Raw genomic sequence first — 22,857 nt, forward strand, 5'->3', positions numbered from 1 at the left:
CTAAAATTATCGTAAAATATATCTGTCATTATACCACTTGTTTTGTTGGACCACAATGCGGAGTGATTTGTTGTGGTCAAAATGGAAATTCCCGGTGATATGGATAGTGACAAACGAAGTGGCTACCGTACACTTTTAATGCTTCGCGTTAACGACAGGCTAATATGAAGTGAGCTAGCTGCTTTTATACTTATAGAAATTAACTTCGGAATGCATGCGCCGAGGCTTAAGGATACCCGTACACGCTGAGCATATTAATCAAATATTTATAATCCTGCCCGCGCACGTTGATATCAATCATGAGACGCAATAGCACATTGAATCGTGAATCACCAGCCTCGGATGTACAATGCTAATAGTTAGATGTACCTTGATTTATAATAGTAGTAGTACTTGGTACCGGTTTTGTTTGACACTCGGGATGAAATAGCGTTGCGTAATTAGTATGTGTTAGCAGAGAGAGTCTACACGCTCTGTATATTAACTGTAGTGATGGTAAATGCAGCTAATTGGTTCTGAGGTACATAATATAGTGAACCGCATGTTCGGAGAGTGTAGCAAGAGCAAGCAATCATAATAAACTGTCCACGACACGGGAGGTCGAGGACAAACGGATTTGCGCCAGGGCCTCATTGCGGTGCCGCGTATAGACCATACTAATCTCACTAGAAGTAATAAGAATTCCTTACTATCAGTAATTTATGCGCTTTTGCTCCTACGACTGATAAGATGAGTATTATAAGTTTGATGTGTATCCCTGTGAGACAGCTTGTTGCCTTTACAAAATAGCTTAAGATTTTAATTATTCCATATAGACTTTTTAGATGAGAGATGACTTGACCGAGACATCATGTTAATAACCAACATTAAGTTTCACCCAAATTGTTTCAGCTGTCTTATCCATGTTGTCAGGGTGTATAATCTTCGGTTAGGGTATTGTCTGTTGCTGTGAAGAAATAGACATGTCCGTTAAAAGTCAAAACTTCTCGCATAAGTGGTCTCGAGAGAATCGTGAATTCGTGACTCATATACACCATTCTGTCACGCCAACGGAGACGCCTACAAATTCTTCAATACGTACGTAGGCTGCAGTGCACGTCTTCAATTAATACCGTTTATATCTTTCTCAATATATCCAACACGCATTGTTTCAGTACGCGAAATTCTCAGGATTGTTGTTACGCAGGGATTTTTACTACGAATATGGTGACAAAAGAAAAGTTCGTATTCTATTTTCAAGCATTTTGCTATTTTTGGTTCTTGTTAAGTATACATTCCAGTGCGACCGATAGCCGTGGAATTCGTTTAGTTGATAACGACACGATAACATAATAGCAACGAAGAGTTGGACGTTCAGTGTATGAGTCTTCCAGACAGATAGTTATTTAACGATAAGGGAATAATAGTCTTTAGAATGACTTCATTTGTACTTTTTACTTTTACTAGGTAGTTGTAAAATTTTACCTTTCCCTTACATAATATAGTCCAACTCCCCCAAGCATTGTAAGCGTTCTTGCAAATTACATAATTTAGTAAATTGTGTTAACATTTTCATAAGGTCTCATCAGTTAACAATTAGTACCTAATAGCTCTTTAATTCGCTTCAAAAACTACATTAGTAATTGTAATCACAAACTAGTAAACTAGCGCTTTCACATTGGGCTCACAGGACTGTTAACGTGATAAATCTCGAATGCGGTGCACACGTACGTATGTTAGGGAACATTACACGTCGCATGTCAATGTGGTTACCTCGAGCGTGGTCCGTATTATGCATGTGGATAAAAGCTCGGTAACTTTTTACAGGATCCCAACCAGACTCGCCTGACCATTGACCCCGTCAAGTTTAGTCTTTACTTTATTTTGTTTTTGTTTCTGGTTTAATCGCAGTATTCATAATATATAAGCTTTAAAGTAGCTTTTCGATAGCTTCATATTTCTTATGCTATAATTAATTTTAGTAGCCTTTTTATTTTATGAATTATGCTGCCGCCTACGTCGCTGTTACCAAGTATAGGCAATAGGCATACAGTTCTCTACATCATGAGAATCATTTCTCTTTTGAGTAGTTTCCTTTAGTATTGTGATGGGCAGAACATTGTTCAACAATAGACTCTCGACATAATAGTCCCCATTGAGCGTGTCGTATGAATGTGTGCCCGCGTATCGAAGATACCGCTGATATGTACCTATTGATGTATGAAGATTGACATGTGTGTTACTTTTTACATTGATCAAGTGATTGTAGTTGCAAAATAGGCGTGACATTCAGTTTCAATAAAATATAAAAACTTATGTTTCTTAGGCCTAGTGAAAAGATAGTAGACTCCACTGTTAGACCTATAGGTTCATGCAGATCCACTTAGCATTATTAAATAGAAAACACGGAGGAAGCTACAGAGCGTAAGTCGTAACATATTTAATCTTTATTAAATACTCTACGTATAACGTTCGTGATAAATGGCAGTAAAAGTTGGAATTGGCTGAAGAAGAATAACAATAAGATACCTAGTTGAAATGAACTGTGCCTTCCAGTGAATCATACTCATAACCCATAAGTTTTCAAGGACTTAATGATTGGTAACTGTGTAGCGGGAGAGAGAAACAGGGCACCAGAGATTGAGGTTGATGCAAAGCAACCTGGGGAAGACAGTACTAAACTTAGGTATGCCACGCCAAAGCTTGCGTAGTCAGTAGTGTAAAAATAGCATCCAGAATAGTCTGTGATATCGACCCCTTTCTCATAACTACAGCCTGGTTGCCCTTTGTTGGAAACCTACCCCTGTTTATTTTATTATTATGAGTATTCCACTACATAGTCGACTCATTGAGATGTTCAGAGACGTATACTACATGGCATTATGTCGTATAGTGTACACTTCACTACAGTATGCCATGCCGATATCTGACCACTTCTAATTTAGCTTTTGGATGACATAAACAAAGTAGCAGCAAAGTGGACCTGAATTAAATTGTGTCACAGTCTGCTATTCCTTTAACAGCATTCTCAGCAGCAAACCTAACCGTCTTCCATCCTTTTTGCCCACAGCGAAGAAGCAGAATGGGTCGGCAGTGCGCACCAACAGCCTGGGCTCGGGCGCACGCACGCCCCCCGCCGAGCGGACCAAGTCCAAGTTCTCGGCCTTCGGGCGACTCTTCAAGCCGTGGAAGTGGAAACGGAAAAAGAAGTCGGAGAAATTCGAGGCCGCATCTAGAAGTGAGTGTCTATGCTTAAACTCTATGGTTAATTTGGGGAGAATGGAGCAAGGAGGTTGTGATTGTGGCGGTTGTGGCGACCTCTTTAATCTGCGAGTTATGGTAGAGTCGGTATATTAAGAAACATTTAATAGTTGGAATCAAATAAAGATTGAAGCGAATTAAAACAGACAGAACATAATCGTAAGTTACTTAAGTACCTATTGCGATATTATATCTGCCATAAAATATAGCCTATTTAATTGGCTTTACTGCAGTGTCTGTATACTTACTAATGTTTTAATGATTTCTTGTACATAGTTGCAGTTACAATATGACTTCATTGCACAGACCAGATAACATTTTACTAAAGAGAACTTAAGATAACGTTAAAGCTAGGATAAAAAATATAAAGAAAACCTTTGTGTGAAGCTGCGACAACCTCCTTGCTCTTTAAGTTAAAATATGATTCAATGAATCCTTCTTGTGCAGTGGATGAGTTACCTACTGAGTTGGAATCCTGGAGTTCTTTCCAACTACCCTCTTGAGTTTTGTAAAATACCTGTGAAAATTTAATCCACGAATGCACCACTTCATATCCAATCACAAGCTAAAATACCTAATGGTTTACTTTGTAAAACACTTTGTACCTAATCATTTTTCATCTCTACCTAAATCAATTGGAGATTAGGTTTCTTATGATTGAATGAGCTTACTCACTGTGTGGACACATAACTAATGGTGGTCGACAAGACTCACAAATATTTTGCCCGAGTTCAATGAACTTCTTTGTGTGCCCGTTTCATGAATCTGTATTAAAAATACATGATGGAAATGTATTCCAAAATAAAGTACTTTCTGATTTCATTCTTGAATTTATTCCGTTCCGTCGTTTAAGAGTGGGTTATTATGCTTTCTCGATTTATTAAAAGGAAAATGTCTTGGAAAATGCTAAGAACATAAAAACAATACATACTTGAAGGATTATGTCTGAATCGTGAACCATCTTATGTTTTGTACCTAATTTGATATTTATGAATGGTAAACTATTCACCGAATTGATCGACGATATTTATCTACGTTATTGCCAATCATAATCTCTGTAGATTATTTGTATCTGAAACAATATTTGAACAGTACACCCCGCTGATTATGTGTACTCTGTATCGTGTGCTAATATTTGTCGTTTCTTTAATTTCAGCTTTAGAAAGAAAAATATCCGTCCGAGCGAATCGAGATGAGCTGGTGCAGAAGGGCATCCTGCTCCCCGAGAGCCCCATCGCGCCGGTGCCAGAAGGCAGTAAGAACCATTACATATCATAAATAAAACTAAAAGATGAATAAGGGCTCATTATCTCAGCAGGATAGGATAGCAGACAGTTAATTTTTTCATGCACCTCAGTCGTTGTGTGTTTATATAATAATAATATTATAGTATATACTTACATTGACCTAATAAAAACCATCTACCAAAATAGTACAGCCAATATCAAATTACAATCAGCAGGACCCTTGTTTAATGTAGAGAAAGGCGTCAAACAGGGCGACCCGCTATCTCCAAAACTATTTACTTGTACTCTCGAGGAAGTTTTTAGAAAGCTCGCGGTCCCATGGGAAGACAAAGGTATCGAGATCGGCGGCAGAAGATTAACCAATCTTCGCTTCGCCGATGACATCGTACTCTTTGCCCCGTCGGCATCAACACTCGAAAATATGCTGCAAGATCTCAGCACGGCAAGCCTTCAAGTCGGATTGTCGATGAATCGGTCCAAAACCAAGATCATGTCCAATAGCGCGAAACGTAGGGTCACGGTTGACGGACAGGATATACAATATGTCAACGAGTACATCTATTTAGGCCAGCTAGTCTCATTCGAAAACAGGCAAGATAAAGAAATCGATAGACGTATCGAAAACGCCTGGAAGAGCTACTGGTCTATGAAGCAGCTGATGAAGGGCAACCTTCCATTGTCACTCAAGCGCAAGCTCGTTGACATGTGTATCTTACCCGTCCTAACCTACGGCGCACAGACATGGTCACTGACCGAACATCAGAAGACCAGACTGAAGGTTTGCCAAAGAGCGATGGAGCGTAGTCTTCTAGGTGTCAAATTGACGGACCATGTCAGGAACACCACACTACGCTCCCAAACTCGCATAGTCGATGTTGGTGTCGAGACCGCGAAGCTCAAGTGGAACTGGGCTGGCCACGTCTGCCGCATGCACCCGGACCGGTGGGCCAAGAAAGCGACCGAGTGGGTGCCGGGCGACGGGCGCCGGCGGAGAGGCAGGCCGAGACGGAGATGGCGGGACGACCTGGACAAATTCGATAGTAACTGGGCTGAGAGTGCACAGGATCGTAGGGTGTGGAAGGAAAAAGGGGAGGCCTTTGCCCAGCAGTGGGAAACCAAATAGGCTATGTAAAAAAAAAAAAAAAAAAAATTATAGTATATATATTTATATAAGGTATTTATGTATTGTATATATTTTATAGGTATAGGTTTATATATTATCTATTAGTATATTGTATAAGTATACACTGATATCGATTCTGAAGGCAGAAATTTTAAATTTAGCTATGTCAAAACCTTAATTTCTTTGTTTAAAATTCGACTCTATGATTGTTTCCGTAAATGTCATTTTATGCTAGCAAATTTTTTAGTTTGACAGCGTTAAAATTAGAATTTTTGCCTTCAGAATCAACATCATTGTTGTAGGATATTATATTTAAGTAGTACATATTTAGATTTCTTTGCTAAAATTGTCTTAACTAAGTTCTTTTTTTTTTGCACTCACATACAATTTTACTCCCTGTACCTCCTGCAGGTTGACTGCTAGAAAATGCTTTTAGCATTAAGTCCATCTAATTGTACATAATTACTTTTGTATATTGTGCAATGAAGAATAAATAAATAAATAAATAAGGGTTCTGGATAACGTACCGGATTTGGGGCCCTAAAAATAGCTTTCTACCGTATATTAGTGGTTGGAACTTTTAGGCGTGGCGCTAGTGTCGCGATAAACATTGACTCCGCGTTAATTTAATTTTAAAATCTATATTTACTCAAAACATAACTTAATTTCCTAATTAAAAGACGTGATATGTGCCAATTATTACCAGAAAATGTTATCTCAGTGTATCTCCGTCTAAAACTGTGAATAAGTGCTGTGTAATGACATTGATTCGCTTCACGTTATCAAATTTAATAAGGACCTAAAATAACAAGAACAGTTTACAAGTGAAAGTGCCAAAACCGACGTAAGTAAATCGGTGCTGACTTAGAATGATATGATTGTCTATAAAATACCAATTATATAGTGTGCGAAACTGTGAAGTATAAAATTGACCTTTGGACTTAACGAACTAATTATTCAAATTATTACAATAGAGCGCCATCTATCAGGCGAGTGCGGAACTACGTATGTGGAATCATATAGCGACACCTAGCGAAAATCTCGTGAAACACTACGCTAGATCAATATTGTTGGAACTTCTCAATACTGCTACTCAATAATAGAGGGCGTTTATAGGAAAAATAATTTCAAAAAATGGATTTAGAAAAAAAAGCCATTAACTGCACCCGGTGCAATATAAAAATTAATAAGAGACATTTATCATGCTCGGTTTGTCTTAATGCCTACGATTTGGACTGTGCGAATGTCAGTGAAAAGCGATTTCTTTTAATGACTAAGGTCAATAAAATTTCATGGAAATGTGATGAATGTATAATAAAAAGAAACACACCCCTAAAACTACACATTCCAGCTACCGAAATATCTTGTAATACATGGAATGAAAATATAACTATTCGAAAACCATCTATACAAAGAAGCCGTAGTTTTATAAATGAAAATCTTTCACTGACTACTACTGAAGAGTGTTTAATGAGCTCTACTATAAAAGATAGCGATCATCACGCAAGCCTACCCAACCTTTCAATCATGGAAAACTCTCAATTAGAGGATATGAAAAATCAAATAGATTTATTGCAAACAGAACTATCCATAGCACATGATGAAATTGATAAACTTAATTTAGAAAATTCAAATTTGAGGAAATTACTAGAAGAGTCGCAGAAAAAAATAGGCACTTTTAATAAAGTAATGTACAAAAGTTCGCCACGGAAAAACACGCCACGGAAAAAAAAGGATGATCTAAGTAAACCTCCTAGTCCGAGCCCAATATGTATTAACTTATCTGAAAACAATGCTGGATTACACAATAACGAGCAATTAAAAGTAGAAATTAATAACCTGACAACAAAAACAAAACCTGAAAGAAAGCAAATGAGCCAACCCAAATCGGAAAAATACAATAACCCCGAACTTAAGAAAATATTATCTACATCGACTACCAAAGTCCAAAAAGAAAATGAAATTCTGAGCCCACAAAAGAGCAAAAAAACTATAATAACTCATAAATTGAAGTCAGAGTTACTTACAACAAAACAAAAGGTCCTAATATTTTCCAACGAACAAGGGAATGGTCTAGCCTTGACCCTACAAACATTGCTGGGCAACTCTTTCCAAGTGCAAAATATATGTAAACCCGGAGCTAAAATGCAAGATATTTTAAAACCAATGAAATCAATGGAAAATATGTCGAAAAGAGACTATGTCATTATTATCGGGGGATCAAACGACAATGACCCATATCTACTACTCTCACATCTAAACTTTCATCTCCATTGCCTGTCCCAAACAAACACTATCGTATGTCAACCTTCGTACAACCGATACTTGAACATAAATAAGCTGCGCTATGAAATAAATTTTCTATGTAAAAAATTTGAAGATGCAGTTTATCTAGACCTGCGTTACGATCTCTACACCCCCAGGAGAGAAAATAATCGAATGTATATGAGTCAACACCTTTTACAAGAAATATTACGAATTGACTATAGAAATAATTACAACGGGTACACTCAAAAACGGGCATCAGACTTAAACAAGAGCATTATTACCAAAAACAGTTCCACACAGACTCACGCCCAATGTCCGTCTGATAATACTTCTGCAGCTATCAGATTGTCACAGGAAGCAGTGGAACATACATCAAACAATGGTGAGAATGATCATATTTTTTTAGAAACTCTATATTAAATGCATCCTCAAGTGTGAGCGAAGAATGCAAAAAAGGAACACATTCGCCAAATTTCTCCATACTACATCAAAATATAGAAGGCCTCTTAAACAAACAAGACAATTTGCTATTGACAATTGATGATTTTAAGAATAAAAAAATGCTAATTGATGCCATCTGTCTAAGTGAGCATTTCATGATAGAGGGACATCAGGGCAACTTGAATATTGACGGTTACAACTTGGTTGCATCATATCAACGTAAAGATAAGAAAAGGGGCGGCACCTGCATTCTACTGCGACAAGGTATTGAATATGAAGTGTTGAACATAGCATCAGACCTATCTATTCCACTAAAGTTTGAGTGTTGTGCGGTGCTTTTGAAGGAAGTGAATCTTATAATTGTCTGTGTGTATAGAATTCCTGGTAGTGACTTAACAGTGTTTCTTAAAAATATGGAATCTCTATTAAATATTTTATGTAAAAGAAACAAGAAAGTTGCAGTGTGTGGCGACTTCAATATAGACTTTAAAAAACCTAGAGATAGAGCCACTAAATCGTTAATGTCTTTGCTTTATAATTTTAACTTAAAACCTCAGATTCATGACTATACCCATGTTACAAGCAAGTCCAAAACATGTATAGATAATGTATTAACCAACTTTGAAGGAAGAGGAAAAGTGTATAAATTAGGTCTTTCGAGACACCATGCACAAGTATTCGAATTTGAAACTTTAAATCATAATAATATATATACTAGATATTGGTTCGAATGGAAGAGAGACTACTCCGACGAAAATGTTAAAAAGTTTCTAGAAATCATGTCCAGTCTCTCTTTTGCCAATGTATTTGAAACCTCAACGATAAATGAAGCTTTCAGTATTTTTTATGAGGATTTCATGTTATTTTATCTTTTGTGTTTTCCTCTCATAAGGGTAAAAAAAACTATTAACAGGAAACATTACTGGATATCAAATGGTATAAAAAAATCTAGTAATACAAAGAGACAAATGTACTATTACACAAGGAAACACCGTACAGAGGGCCATGTAAGAGAATACTTGAAATATTCCAAATTACTTAGAAAATGTGTCCAATGCTCTTATAGAAAGTCTAATGAAAAGTACATACAAAATTCAAAAAATATCTGCAGTGCTACTTGGAATATAATAAAAGGCAAACAAAGTGGTAAGCTACCTGTAACAATTAATGAAATTTATCATAAAGATTATCTAGAAAAAAATCCACAAAAAATCTGTCAATTGTTTAATAACTTCTTCCTTGAAACAGTAGAGAACAATTGTAAAACTAAAAACAATAAGGGATCAACACTAAAAACTCAAATTTCCAAATCTATGTTTCTAAAACCAGTCAGCGTAACTGAAGTCATCAAAACTATAGCCACTTTGAATAATACCAATGCAGTAGGAATTGATAACATATCTACTAATATTTTGAAACTTTGCGCGTGCTACATATCTAGTCCACTTTGCCACATAATTAACTTATCACTTGAACAGGGCATTTTCCCAACGCAATTAAAGATTTCCTTGGTGAAACCTCTACATAAAAAAGGAGATAAGAAAGAAATGAATAAATACCGCCCAATAGTACTAATACCGATAATATCAAAAATCTTCGAAAAAATTATGTACTCCAGGATCTCTAACTTTTTAGAGAGTAATAACATTTTGAAACCTGAGCAATATGGCTTTAGAAATAAAAAATCTACCACATTAGCAGCATATAATTTAATAAAGTATGTTACGGATTCAATGGACCGTAAAATTCCCGTTTGCGCGCTTTTCATGGACATGTCAAAGGCATTTGACTTTGTAGAGCATAGCATATTACTGGATAAGCTCTACAAGTATGGAATAAGAGGTAATGCCCACCAGTGGTTACATTCTTACCTGAGTGATAGGCTACAGTGTGCGGTCGTCTCTACCATAGACGCAAAATCAAAAGTTTTGACAGAATGTAGATCATCTTTCAGGAAAAATCTATTTGGTGTGCCCCAGGGCAGCATACTGGGCCCCCTTCTCTTTTTGCTCTACATTAACGACTTCCCTGATTCAATTGAAGATCCAATGATTTTGTTTGCGGATGACAGCGTCGCAGTTATACAGGGAAACGCTTCATCTTTTACCGACAAGGTTAATAAAGATTTAGTACAGATGGGAACTTGGCTAAAAATGAATAATTTAAATATAAATGTAGAGAAAACCAAGTATGTACAGTTTTTCTATCCACAAGGGACTGCACAACCATTAGAAATAGTATACGAGGGGCAACTCATTGAACGAGTTGAAAAGATCTCTTTCTTGGGTATAATACTAGACCAACATGTTAATTGGAAGGCACACTGTCAAATGGTGTGCACGAAAATTGATAAATATGTGTATGTCCTGAGAAGGATTGTTAATATTTCCACACTAGAAGCAGGAAAAATGGCTTACCATAGTTATGTATGCTCCAATCTGCGCTATGGATTAATTTTGTGGGGCAATTCAACTAATATAAATCTAGTATTTCTAGCACAAAAAAAAGCCTTAAGAGCATTATGTGGAATAAACGACTCTACCGTATCATGTAGACCATATTTTAAAAAGCTAAAACTTCTCACTTTGTGTTCATTGTACATATTAGACATAACGTTATTTATAAAAAAGAACACTGGCCTTTTCAATCCAAAACCGGAATCTTATAGCCGGCGACTAAGAGACAGATTCAAGAACAAATTAGATCTCCCTTTTGTTCGCAATGCTACCACACACAAGAGTGTATATCTAATGGCTGTTAAGATTTATAATGCTCTACCAAAGGAAATTACGTCTTTAGCAGTGGGACGATTTAAACAGGCACTGTCCACATGGTTAATAAATAAATGCTATTATAATCTAGATGAATTTTTTAATGATAAATAATATTTTGACATGTTTTAATTTTAAGTTTTATTCCTACTATTTTTTGATGCCAGATGCAATGTATAATAATATAATATATTTGTTTTGTTTTATTTGTGCCATTATAATTATTTAAGCTATTTTTTTTGCATGTTATTGTTTGAAGAATAATGTCATTTGAAATTAATAATTTAACCATCTTTATGTTTATTTATATTTTCTTTTAATATTATGATTTTTAAATTTTGATATTGTACGCTTTGTTTAAAGCAGATTGTGCCTGTTCATCTTTTGTATACTTTATACATTGTATACTTGTTTAACACCTGCAACTCACCTGTGACCACAATCGCAATAAATATATGGTTTCAATGGTTTCAATGGTTTCAATGGTTTCAATGGCCCTGTTTCTCAATGTTTGGTTAGTGACTACCTGTGAGATAAAATACATGCTGTCACTGTCAAAAAAATAAATAACCCAGAGTGAAAGCATGTATTTTATCTTACAGGTAGCCACTAATCAGACATTGTGAAACAGGGGCTTAAACTTGCTTCCCCAATTTACAAGGGACTTAAAATTTCCCAGCTAAAAGATTACATTCTAAAGAGCCATGACAAAAAAAAAAAAACACACACACACACGCACTCACGCCTTGTACTAATGTACTCCCTTGCGGGGTAGGCAGAGGTGCATTGCTGCACCCACTTTTCGCCAGAGTGTTATGTTAGTCCCAATGTAATAGGGGGCGGGCCTATTGCCATTTTACGGGCACATCCAAGACCCGAGAACAAATATCTGTGTTTAAACAAATATCTGCCCCAGCCGGGAATCGAACCCGGGACCATCGGCTCAGTAGTCAGGTCACTAACCACTACGCCATTCGGTCGCCACTAACCACTACGCCATTCGGTCGCCATGAGCTGTAGTATTATGCCCCTAGAACAGATCTAGACTATAAATCCAATATCTAAACCAAAATTGGGTGAAAAAGTAACTACCTTAAAGATAGCTGGCAATTTTTATTAGTATATTCGTCATCAGCTCGTTTAAATCCTCCACTGCCGGACAGACATATTTTTTGGAAAAAAATATAATAATATTATAACAGCTGCTATATCGGCAAACACTATAAAGCTGTATCATGAACCCGAAGAATGTGTATGAACAAATATAACATTAATTTGCTAATATCAAATGTAAACAACTATTGTATACAACTATACAAAAATGTTTAATTAAAGTTATAAATTATATGTTCACAACAGACGAATTACTAATAAAACACTTAGTCATCTCTCTGAACTGCTCGCCATTGGAGAAAGTATAAAGAAATTCTATCATTAAGTTTTTGTATAAAAACCATCAGACCGAGAAAATACAAGTAGTGTTTTCAACTTGTTCATACAAAGTACACCATTACTCCTCAATATCACTGCTTTATCGTCTAATATATGTGTCTGTAGGGTACTGTAGGGACCACTATGCTCCGGTCATTTCAACTTTGTACTATCCTCGTACGACTGGCAAATTGCTTCATTAGTCGGGTTGAATATGTTATTTACTGTCGGTTTCAGTCGACCAAAAATTTTATCGACAGATATTGCTTTCATTTTGTCCTTTTGGAGTCATAAGATATGTTTTGTTTGTTTGTTACTTTGTGATCGTATTTATCTGCATTTATAAAAATACTACTTTTTTTGATAAAAAAACAGTAGGTATAACTAGTAATATTTACAATGATCAATACTTAGTATGAAATGAATCGACAGTGTATAAGATCGTTTGGTAATTATATAGGTAGGTGTAAAGTTAATATAGGTATCTAAAAAACTGTTTAGACTTTTAGAGGTACTCAGTTATAAATTTAATAACTATAAACTTGTAAATTCACTGTTAGCCGTTTCGCGGTAAACACTCATTATCTTATCTGCGACCTGTTCCCATGACTCATTGTAAGTGCTTTGTACAGATTCTATAGGACTTACATATCTCTTGGTATATTATATTGTCACGAAACGATTAGTTTGCGTCCCGATAAAATCTAGTGGTATACAGTAAGTATCCACCTTTTAAATGAACTTGTGGGTTATTCAACCGACTTCAAAATAGTGATACAAATCTCAGCGCCTCTTGTCTTAGATACAATTAAATTCAACCCACGCCTGGTAATCTGCCCACATCTCCAGTCTCGCCTTTTAAATTTACTTTTACTTTCCCTTATAGGGCAAAATCGTTTCTATTTTAATTCGAATATCTAGCAAAACAACGATAAAACCATTTCATTATAAGGATTTCCAAGACTATGCCATTTTAACAATTAGAGTGTAGATATTGTACATCCCAAATGTTTACATGCAAAGTAGTTGATAAGATAGTACGTAACATAGTTATTTACAGCAATATCTTCCGAGAAACAAGAGGCCACTTGTTGCATTATTAGTTTGCATATTATTGCGAGCAGTATTTACCATTTTATCACGTATTGCTGTTTAAACCTATGCTATTCTGGCCATTAAACGGCCATTGACCCATTACTACAATGTTTTTGTTATAATAATTATAGCGAACGTCGACATTATATATCCCATTAATACCTACAGTATTTTCTATTCATTAAAGGTTATCCAAGAAATCTTGCATACGTTTTTGTACCAAGACTCAAGAGTAGTCTTTAAAATATTACATTTTAATACAAGTTTTATTCGGTCAAGCTCAGCTACTTAATCATAGTTATCCTTGAATGTATATAGGTCTTACTATCACTTCAATTGTTTGTCACCAGCACACACAAACACACACACACACATACATACAGCCCGTGGCACTGTGTCAATGTCGCGAAAAGCGCAAAATACGTAGTGCGAGGTGAATTAATATCAAATCGCGGGTTTTCCGTATAAGATAAAAACCTTATTTGAGAGAAAGCTCACAATTAATTTGTTTGCTAGTGTTTAAAGCAGGTAATAATAATGGGCTACTTATGTGTAACATTTGTGATGTTACAGATGTTGTATTATCCATGAGCCGGGAGCAAAATGTGTATCTTTAATTTATATTTTATTAAGAACCCATATCTATTGATTTCTTGCCACAAAACTAAGAACTTTTGTAATAATAATTCACTGTCGGAATTGCCGTCCTCTTCCGCAACAGAAAGACTAATTAACCGGTACAGGATCCGGTTGTCTAATTGAATTGTGACCCTGTAATGTAAAAATAATTTGTACTTGTGTGCTAATTGTGTCAACTGTGTGAAATAGTCTTCATTCTTGATTAGCTCTACAATCAAACTATCGCTGCTTAATCAAAAAAAGTAGGTAATCATACCACGAATCTTAATATTCCTATACATCTAGAGATGAAGATCAACCCTTCTACAAATTTGACAGATTGGTACCAAATAGAACCGACTTTTACGAGGTTACGAAGGTAGATGCATTGGTAACGATATTATTATAACATGGAGGTGCATGAATGGTGAGTTTTTGGTTTGTCACCGTTACGCTCTTCCATTTTTTTATTTATGGGGGTGTACGTGCCCGCACCGGAATCCATCCCCAAGGTTTAAACTCCCTATTTTCCACCACCTTGGTCCACTGCGACTCGGTGGACACACAACTGAATATCGGTGTGCTACCGATACGCTAACATAAAGAAGTCTTCTTCTTCAATCGTGTAAATGCACTAAGCTAACTTCCTCCAGTGTTTGGCTACATATTGCGAGATCATTGGCCTTCATCAGGTCTCCTTGACTGCACTTTGGGACATTAAGACACTCTATAAGATGTGACGTAGTCTGGAGGCTTCCGCAACAATTGTACCATATAGCTAACCACCCCTCTTCGCCCACAGACGAGGACCAGTCGCCCCCCTACGGCGAGGAGGCGCGCGGCGAGACGGCCATGGACCAGCGCGTGCTGGGCGTGCACGCGGCCCTGCAGGCGCAGCTGGCGCAGCACGTGGCCAACCAGCAGGCGCTGGCGGCGCAGCACGCGCAGCAGCAGCATCACCATCAGAATAATAACGTCATTGGTGAGTTGCTGTTTTTGCTTTTTTTACACGACTATGGAAAAACTATGGTGATGCTCGCTGCCGTCGACAGACAGAGATGGAGAACCGTTGTGTCTGCCCTTTGCCCCACGGGGGGGGTCATAGGACGGCAAGAGAGAGAGAGAGATGGAAAAACTACTTCGTCCGATTTCCAAAACGAAGTGTGCTATTCGAAATTTAAATAACGTCATCGGTGAGTTGTTATTTTTGCTATTTTTAAATTGCGAATAGCACACTTCGTTTTTTATACCTAATGTACTGTGGGTAGAAAGAGGTGCATTCCGGCAACCTCTTTTTATCAGTGTGATGGTCACGGCGATGGAGACGACGATTTAATAATGTCATCCTTTGGGCACATTTCACATCACATCACGACCCATTACGTCCCCACTGCTGGGGCACGGGTCTCCTTCCAATGAAGGAAGGGTTTAGGCCTAGTCCACCACGCTGGCCAAGTGCGGGTTGGTGGACAGTCCACCACGCTGGCCAAGTGCGGGTTGATGGACAGTCCACCACGCTGGCCAAGTGCGGGTTGGTGGACAGTCCACCACGCTGGCCAAGTGCGGGTTGGTGGACACTTGGACAGTCCACCACGCTGGCCAAGTGCGGGTTGGTGGACACTTGGACAGTCCACCACGCTGGCCAAGTGCGGGTTGGTGGGCACATTTACGTTTGTACAAATATGTACCTACCTAAGAGCGATAACACATCAGCGGCAGCGTTACCTTAGCGCTGCGTCGATTGAGTAATCATACAGATTTATAATCTGGACGATATGGCACATACTCTTAGAGAATACTGTAGACTACAGTATTCTCTAAGAGTATGTGCACTACAGTCTGTAGTGCACATTGTACACTCCGGTCCAGTTTGTTAGTATGACAGTCGGGAATACGGATACAATACATTTATAACAAACAAATTTAATTTAACAAACCTAATTTTACACAGGATCAACCCAAGAGTAATATTTAAAATAAACAAGTAGGTACTTCTTACCTAACTTGAACAAACAAGACAATTTAGAATAATGATATCCTACTATTATTATTATTAGCCCGGTTATTGCATCTGTAGAACAATACGGTATTAATAGTAATTAACAGTTTCCACTAACGTTGAGAAAATGGCAAATTTAGACACGACTCGTATGAAAATGAGGGGTATTTTTGTTGCGATCATTAATTGAACGTTAATAGCTACCAATTAATTCATAATGTTAGTCTACCTAGTCGTTTAGTCCCTATTATTGCACTCACTAAGATTTTAGCTAAATGTGCTTTTGTAGATTGTCGATATACTATAAATATTTGTTATTGTTTTTGCAATAACGAAAAGTGAATTAGGTATCCCATTGCAAGGTGAAGTATTGTTTAAAAGTTATTGTTAAAGATCTCTCGACAGTCTCTCTCCGTCACGGTATGTTTGGTGTCGTGAAGATCGCGACCGTATCAAATCCATTGTCAACGTCAAGCTACTCGTATTCCACTGTCGAACAATTTACACGTTTGTATACAGTTGTTTTGCGTAAGCAGATCGCACCTACGACGCTAATAAACAAACAAAACATGTCAACATCAGACAATTATTATTTTGTTGTTTGCTGTACTTGGAAAAACAAATGCACATGCATAGTTAAGTCAAAGTTTTCAAAGAAAAACTAATTTTAATTCATATTATTTATTTGTTTACATCTAGAAGACTGTTAACATCTAGAGTCATTCACATTTCCACGTTGTTTCATTAAAATACAATGCATAAAGTAAATATAAAGCAAAATAAGTATTTGTAGTTATACATTATTAACAAAATGCATCCCCTTCCCCAAGACCTATCAAACTATATAAATACACTTTTAATCGAAGTATCTACATATATATACTTTCGGAATAGCAGTGTAACAATGTGCACTTCTATTTCAAATATTCTAGGACATCCAAGGAGGATAAAATATGTCTGGATCGAACCCGGGACTTTCAGTACAGAAAGTGTATAACCGCAGCGCTATTCCATCTTCGTTTAATAGAAATGTTGCCTATTATGCTTGCGCCAGCTAGCTCGCCTGTGTAGCGGAAAATGGAATTAATTATATTACAGTTGTTGTCACGATACGGGACGCAACCACGTTTTGTTTATTACAGGCCATAAATCATTTTAGTTTCTAAGTAATTTCCTTAACTAGGGTAAATTGTTGAAAACGTTCGCATTTTAGAAAATCTTCTTAGAGGCAATCAGATATTTCACTCACTCAGCACAACAATAAGTTAAGTTAATATTGTCTTAAATTAAGTTAACACATTTCATAAATACAATGTCATTACGCGATTTACTGAAGTTTGTGCCATTTGGTACAGTTTATAGATACTGAAATGATGTTCTCTTTTAGTTTTGTGGATGGAATTAGTAATCGTATGAATTACATAATATTTATTAAAGACTAATAAAGCTTTAATTTCGATATGTGATATGTTTGACCAATAGAGCCCTACCAATTACCCATATATGTAACTAAATACACTCACAGGCAATGAAATTTAGGCATTTTGTGAGTGGAACTATCCACTCACAAAATGCCGACACCAAACGACCCAATTTTTTTCAAACATTTAAATTAAAATTTGTACAAAATATTACCGTATTTTGTTGGTAATATCTTGATGCTCTGTTAAATGTACTCAAATGTTGCAGAAGGCATCATTAGGCTAGCCCTTTCCGTTAAAGAGTAATTGGGTGTTTTTCTCAGTGGAACCTTTTCATTGCCCGTGAGTGTATAAAATAATTTACCACATTGTTAAAGGTACATATGTAGGTTTCCCAGCACAATATCTCTTATCAAAAAAATATGTTCAGCTTCGTGGTCGTCTTTAGCGACCATTTACAATGAAGATTAATGTACCTAACAAACTGCAGAGTCAATTTAAATAAGAAAGCTTCTTGACAGAAAACACCATAACAAGAGTGAAACCGACATTAGCGAGTCCGCAAGTGATTTTTGTTCCATACATTCCGATACGGATTCCCACGATACCCCCTGATTGAGTTGTCAAGTGTCGACGCAAGTGTACTAATGTGTCCCCTCATGTAACAAGGAGAAAGTTGCTAAAGAATGTGCTCACTTTATCTAAGAATCTTTGTACTTGATGGCCAGGTATGGTGACTGCTGATAGGTAGATGTGGCGTGAGACGCCTTTGAGCTTGGTCTTGGGTCGCACAGGGTGGCCAGTCCAGTAAAGACTGGATGCCAAACGCTTTCCCGCGTAGCTACTTGCCATATATTTTTGTCGTTAAAAACAGACAGAGGTCCTTGTTGTTAAGACCACAAAATTTATAAACAAGTTACATAAACTGGCATAAACCACAAAAACTTAGACAGTATTTAACAAGTGTAGTAGTGCGCGATAAAACGCCTACAAAATCTGTCAAATTTCGTTTTAAACACTTGTTAAACAGTGTTTAAAGTTTTTTGTGGTAGCACAGGCTATGTCGTTATTATACTGAAATTAAATAGAAGAAGGTAATTTAAAATATTGGGAGATATTAAACTTTTCTGCCAGAAAGTGATACGAGTATACATCTGCAAATAATGTCTCTTCCTCTGCCAAATTCACTGAAACGTAGGGCTATTGACTGCTGTTAGGTACTTTCTAAATGGTTTAGATTTAGTTTAAATCCCAATGACGTATTTTAGTCCTGTTTTTAATTTAACATTATTATCAGTAGATACATTTTTTGAACAAAATTTATGGCTTAGCATATTTTTCTGTAAATTACTAGTTTTTCCGGTAATTCTTTAACAAAATGTACTTTCAAGTTAGTTATCTAATCTGTCTTGGTGAATCGTAAAGTTGGCATAGGATATTAATGCTCGTTGCGAATATTCATAACAGGCTACAAGATAAGCCTGTTGGTAAGGGATGTGGTTAGTTTGCTGTAATTATGCGGGTTCATTTATCTTGTTTTCCCAGCACGACTGGTTCGCTCTCTCCAAGAGCCTGCGGTAATCTTGCGAATGCATCTAATTAAGGCATCACAAATGCGCTTAGATGGGCAATGTGCATCGCATTTCTCTGAATGTACGTGTACGTGAATGAATTTGTGCATCCTTAATGCTAAGAACAACTTAATTTGCTCGTTTTACATTCTTAATGCTCTTAGTAAATAACTTTATTTGTTCGCTGAAATCGTGTTTTACAATCTGTGCATAACACAGGGATAATCGAAATCAACATGAACTGTATTGTATCATATGAGTAAGTATACTCGCTATAAAATATACTTGCATAGTTGCATACAGAATTACAGACGGAAAATAAGCAAAGATTTAATAGTTAAAAAAAAACAATGAAACGTACATTGAACATCTGTACACCTACGTTACAGGCACATCGTTAAAACGCAATAGGCCACAAAGTTTTATTAGTTAATCTGCTGACGTCGGTTGCTCAGCGATTAGCGGATTAGCAGCGAGGAGCTGCATCCTGCGGCCACTGACCCCGGCCTTGCAGGCGCCGCGTCACGTGTTGCACACTCATTATATCGATTGGGGAATTCCGCACTGGCCCACTACGGAAAACCTGTATTTCCCTGCCCTATCCTTTGCCACCCCTGTCGAAACGCGCTCGGCAACATCGACTGTAAAAAAATCTCAACGGCACCTGTTAAGCTTTTAACAACCCGAGCCCTCTTGAACTTTAATCTCTTACAACACTTAGAGCGAAATTCGGGGCAATTAGACTCAGCTGTCACTTCCAGCAGATTACTCCGATGCTTAAATTAAGGCGCTCCGTCTGTCGTTAGGGATGAGTTAGAAATTAACTAGTTTGAATGAATTAGTCGGGTCAGGTGTCACCCGGGTTGGTCTGGGTCTGGGAGGGTGTAGGATGTAAGCAGCCGGTGGAAGTCTAGGTTAGGTCTGTGTTGGAGGGTGCTGGGGGCGCGGGGGGCGGCGGCGGCGGCGCGCGCCTCAGTGCGAGCCTGCCCGCGCCCGCGCCCGCCCGCGCCGACCGCCGCAACCCCCGCCCGGCCCTCCACTAACCTCACTTCGTCACCGATACACTACTGCCCCCCATGAACACCGGCATATCGATACAACACTTACACCCACATTCAGGATAAATAAATTCCTGGGAAACCCCTTTTACCGGGAAAAACGTCTCAAAGAAAATACTGTCTGTGCGTGTTTAGAGCAATCTGTGTTTAGTTGCAGGTAAATAGAAGTTTGACTACTGAAACTTCGCTTTTATAACCCTTTTGTTCTGTAATTAAGGCAGGCTAATGTGTCTAGGTTTATTAATTAGCTAGCTACGATTGTCGTACCCAAGAAACTGAAACAATGACAAGTTGAAGATCGATAGTTTAAACAAGAATTTTAAGCAGCTTTTTTAATGAGCTTTTGCAAAGCGACCTTGCTGCGATAATTAATGAACGTCGCGTTGCCGGGCAGTTCGGTTTCTATTTATGAATTACATTTTCGTAGATGTTTTTTGCGGGAATTTAAAGTGTGCGCTTAGTATCGATCCGAGTAGCGCCGTGCTTGCCGGCTGCCGGCTGCACGCAAGGCTAGCCTTCTCAGATACCATATAGGTACCCTATACTTTGCACTATCGACACTTTTTCCGATAAAACGCTATTCATACAGCGGAAACGAACAGGACCGGAACTGAGCCAACGACACATTCGCAATGAACTTTTAACCAAGTTAAATGCAGTGTCAATAGCGCAGTGGCTGCGACACCTCGCATATCGATTCAAATTGCAATTAATATTTGCCGCCTTTAATTCAGTTATACGGGTGAGGCACGTGGTGTTTGAATAATGAAGAACAAATACAAAAGTTTTGATCGAAAGCTTTGTTCGTTCGGTGTGAATATTTAAACAAGTTGGAAGTTTTAGTCGCGCTTCATTGAATTTCCGTGCTATCGTTCAAGTTGAAGCGGATGTTTTAGTAACCTGTGCCAAGTGCCTACAACTACATGCTGACATTTACCTGTTGCAAGATTTACATAAAGCAATCAAGCATGCTGGTTGACGACACACAACATGATTTTAACAGCATAATCATCAAGATCTGAAAATTATTGTCGATCCGGAACTTGAACTGAGTATAACACCAGTACAATACTCAGCTACTGCAGTTAGTCCAATTGAACACGTCATCAAATCAGCCCTTGACGGGCGGGGGACCATCAAAACACGGCTGAACCTATAGGTTCTTGCTGATAGATAAAAGAGCCGCTTATCATAGTGAATAGTTGAGGCTTTAACTATCCCATCTTACCTAACATCAACGCAAGACCTATGCTATTGCTTCACTGACTACCAAAAGTCGTGCTTCGCGGCGGTGGATAAATTCTTGACACTGACCAACAAGTATCCAAGTTTCCTCGTCGTGGTGGTGAATAGATGAAGGGTTGAGGCGCGGGCGATGGGCCGGTGAGCGGTGTCCCGGCACGCCGGCGGCCGGCGCGCGCCGCCTGCGCCGCCTCGCGTCTCCATGATGGGCTACATCATGGGCTGTGCCTGCTTGAGAGGTAATTATAACCCGTGTTTAGGGCTCGGCGCAAACGGACCCCGGATGACCGGGCGCCAGGAACTTTTCATGATGTAGCGAGTGGCCGCGCGATCGGATTTACGTTTGCGGCGTGACGTGTCTCTACAAAATGGATGAAAAAATTGCGAGGTCGCTGGCCATTGGTCATTGGGGGCCGGTGGTCCGTTTGCGCCGAGCCTAAGGGGGGAGAGGGTGAAAGCGTTCTTGTTGGGATGATCCTCATACTTAAGGTTTTATAATGAAGGATGCTGGTGACGCGCTATAAATGACTTCTTATGTTGCGTAGGAAATCAAATAATGATACGCATGCAAGTTCACACACTTCACATCTCCTAAATAATATGGCGGACACCAGCTGCTAGTCATAAATAGGAAAGGGGTGTTATATTTTTTTATTACTAAGTACCCTTATACTTTTAACGACGCACGTTTTATGCTTTTGTATCTTTTCTACAGCCCTTCATATCTAGGTCCCGTTCAGTGTGCTAGATTTTCAAGATATCCAGAAAAAAAAACAACAATAGTGTAGTCATTGCTTTATTTATAGTCACCCTGACCGTGAAAGGTAGTTTTTTTATGTTTGAAACCATGTTCGTTTTGTTACCGACCAACGCGTATCCCCCCGGGTCTATTAAACTCTCGAATTACCTGAGTGCATGAAATATCTTCATTAGATAATTAAACATAATTATTCCCTCTAGCATAATTATTATGTTACCTATGGTATACCTAACCTAACTATTGTTATGAGTAGATGGATCTCCAGAATTCTAAGCTTAATTGTCTCAGATTTTTCATCAGCTGAGATAGGCGCTCTACATAGCGTTTAGCAACCTGTCATAGAAGTATCCCAGCTTATAAAACAGTTGTACGTAATGGTATAATCTTGCCACCAAAGAACTGCCACATAATCTATAAGTATGATCCTTGTGTACCTGTAAGCATTAATATAGCTTGGTTTAATTTCGATCCAACCGACCTACCTATCATTGATATTCTAATATCTCTAATAAGGGATACAAAACTACACCTTATTATCCCCATACAAATACTAATGATGATACTAATAATGA

At 37.9% G+C, this 22,857-nt stretch overlaps 1 protein-coding gene across 4 annotated transcripts in view; it reads left to right on the forward strand.

Annotated features, from left to right (window-relative positions):
• The window catches only part of LOC105380576 (phosphatase and actin regulator 1), a 68,054-nt gene that overhangs the window by 21,892 nt on the left and 23,305 nt on the right, over positions 1–22,857 (forward strand). For all 4 annotated transcript variants that reach the window (XM_038118140.2, XM_038118141.2, XM_038118144.2 and 1 more), the window contains 3 exons: positions 3,050–3,217; positions 4,397–4,495; positions 15,037–15,216. In XM_038118140.2, coding sequence (XP_037974068.2) covers positions 3,050–3,217; positions 4,397–4,495; positions 15,037–15,216 — 447 coding nt within the window. The remainder of the gene's footprint in view (positions 1–3,049; positions 3,218–4,396; positions 4,496–15,036; positions 15,217–22,857) is intronic.

This window comes from Plutella xylostella, chromosome 10 (assembly GCF_932276165.1).
Source record: "Plutella xylostella chromosome 10, ilPluXylo3.1, whole genome shotgun sequence".
Taxonomy (NCBI): domain Eukaryota; kingdom Metazoa; phylum Arthropoda; class Insecta; order Lepidoptera; family Plutellidae; genus Plutella; species Plutella xylostella.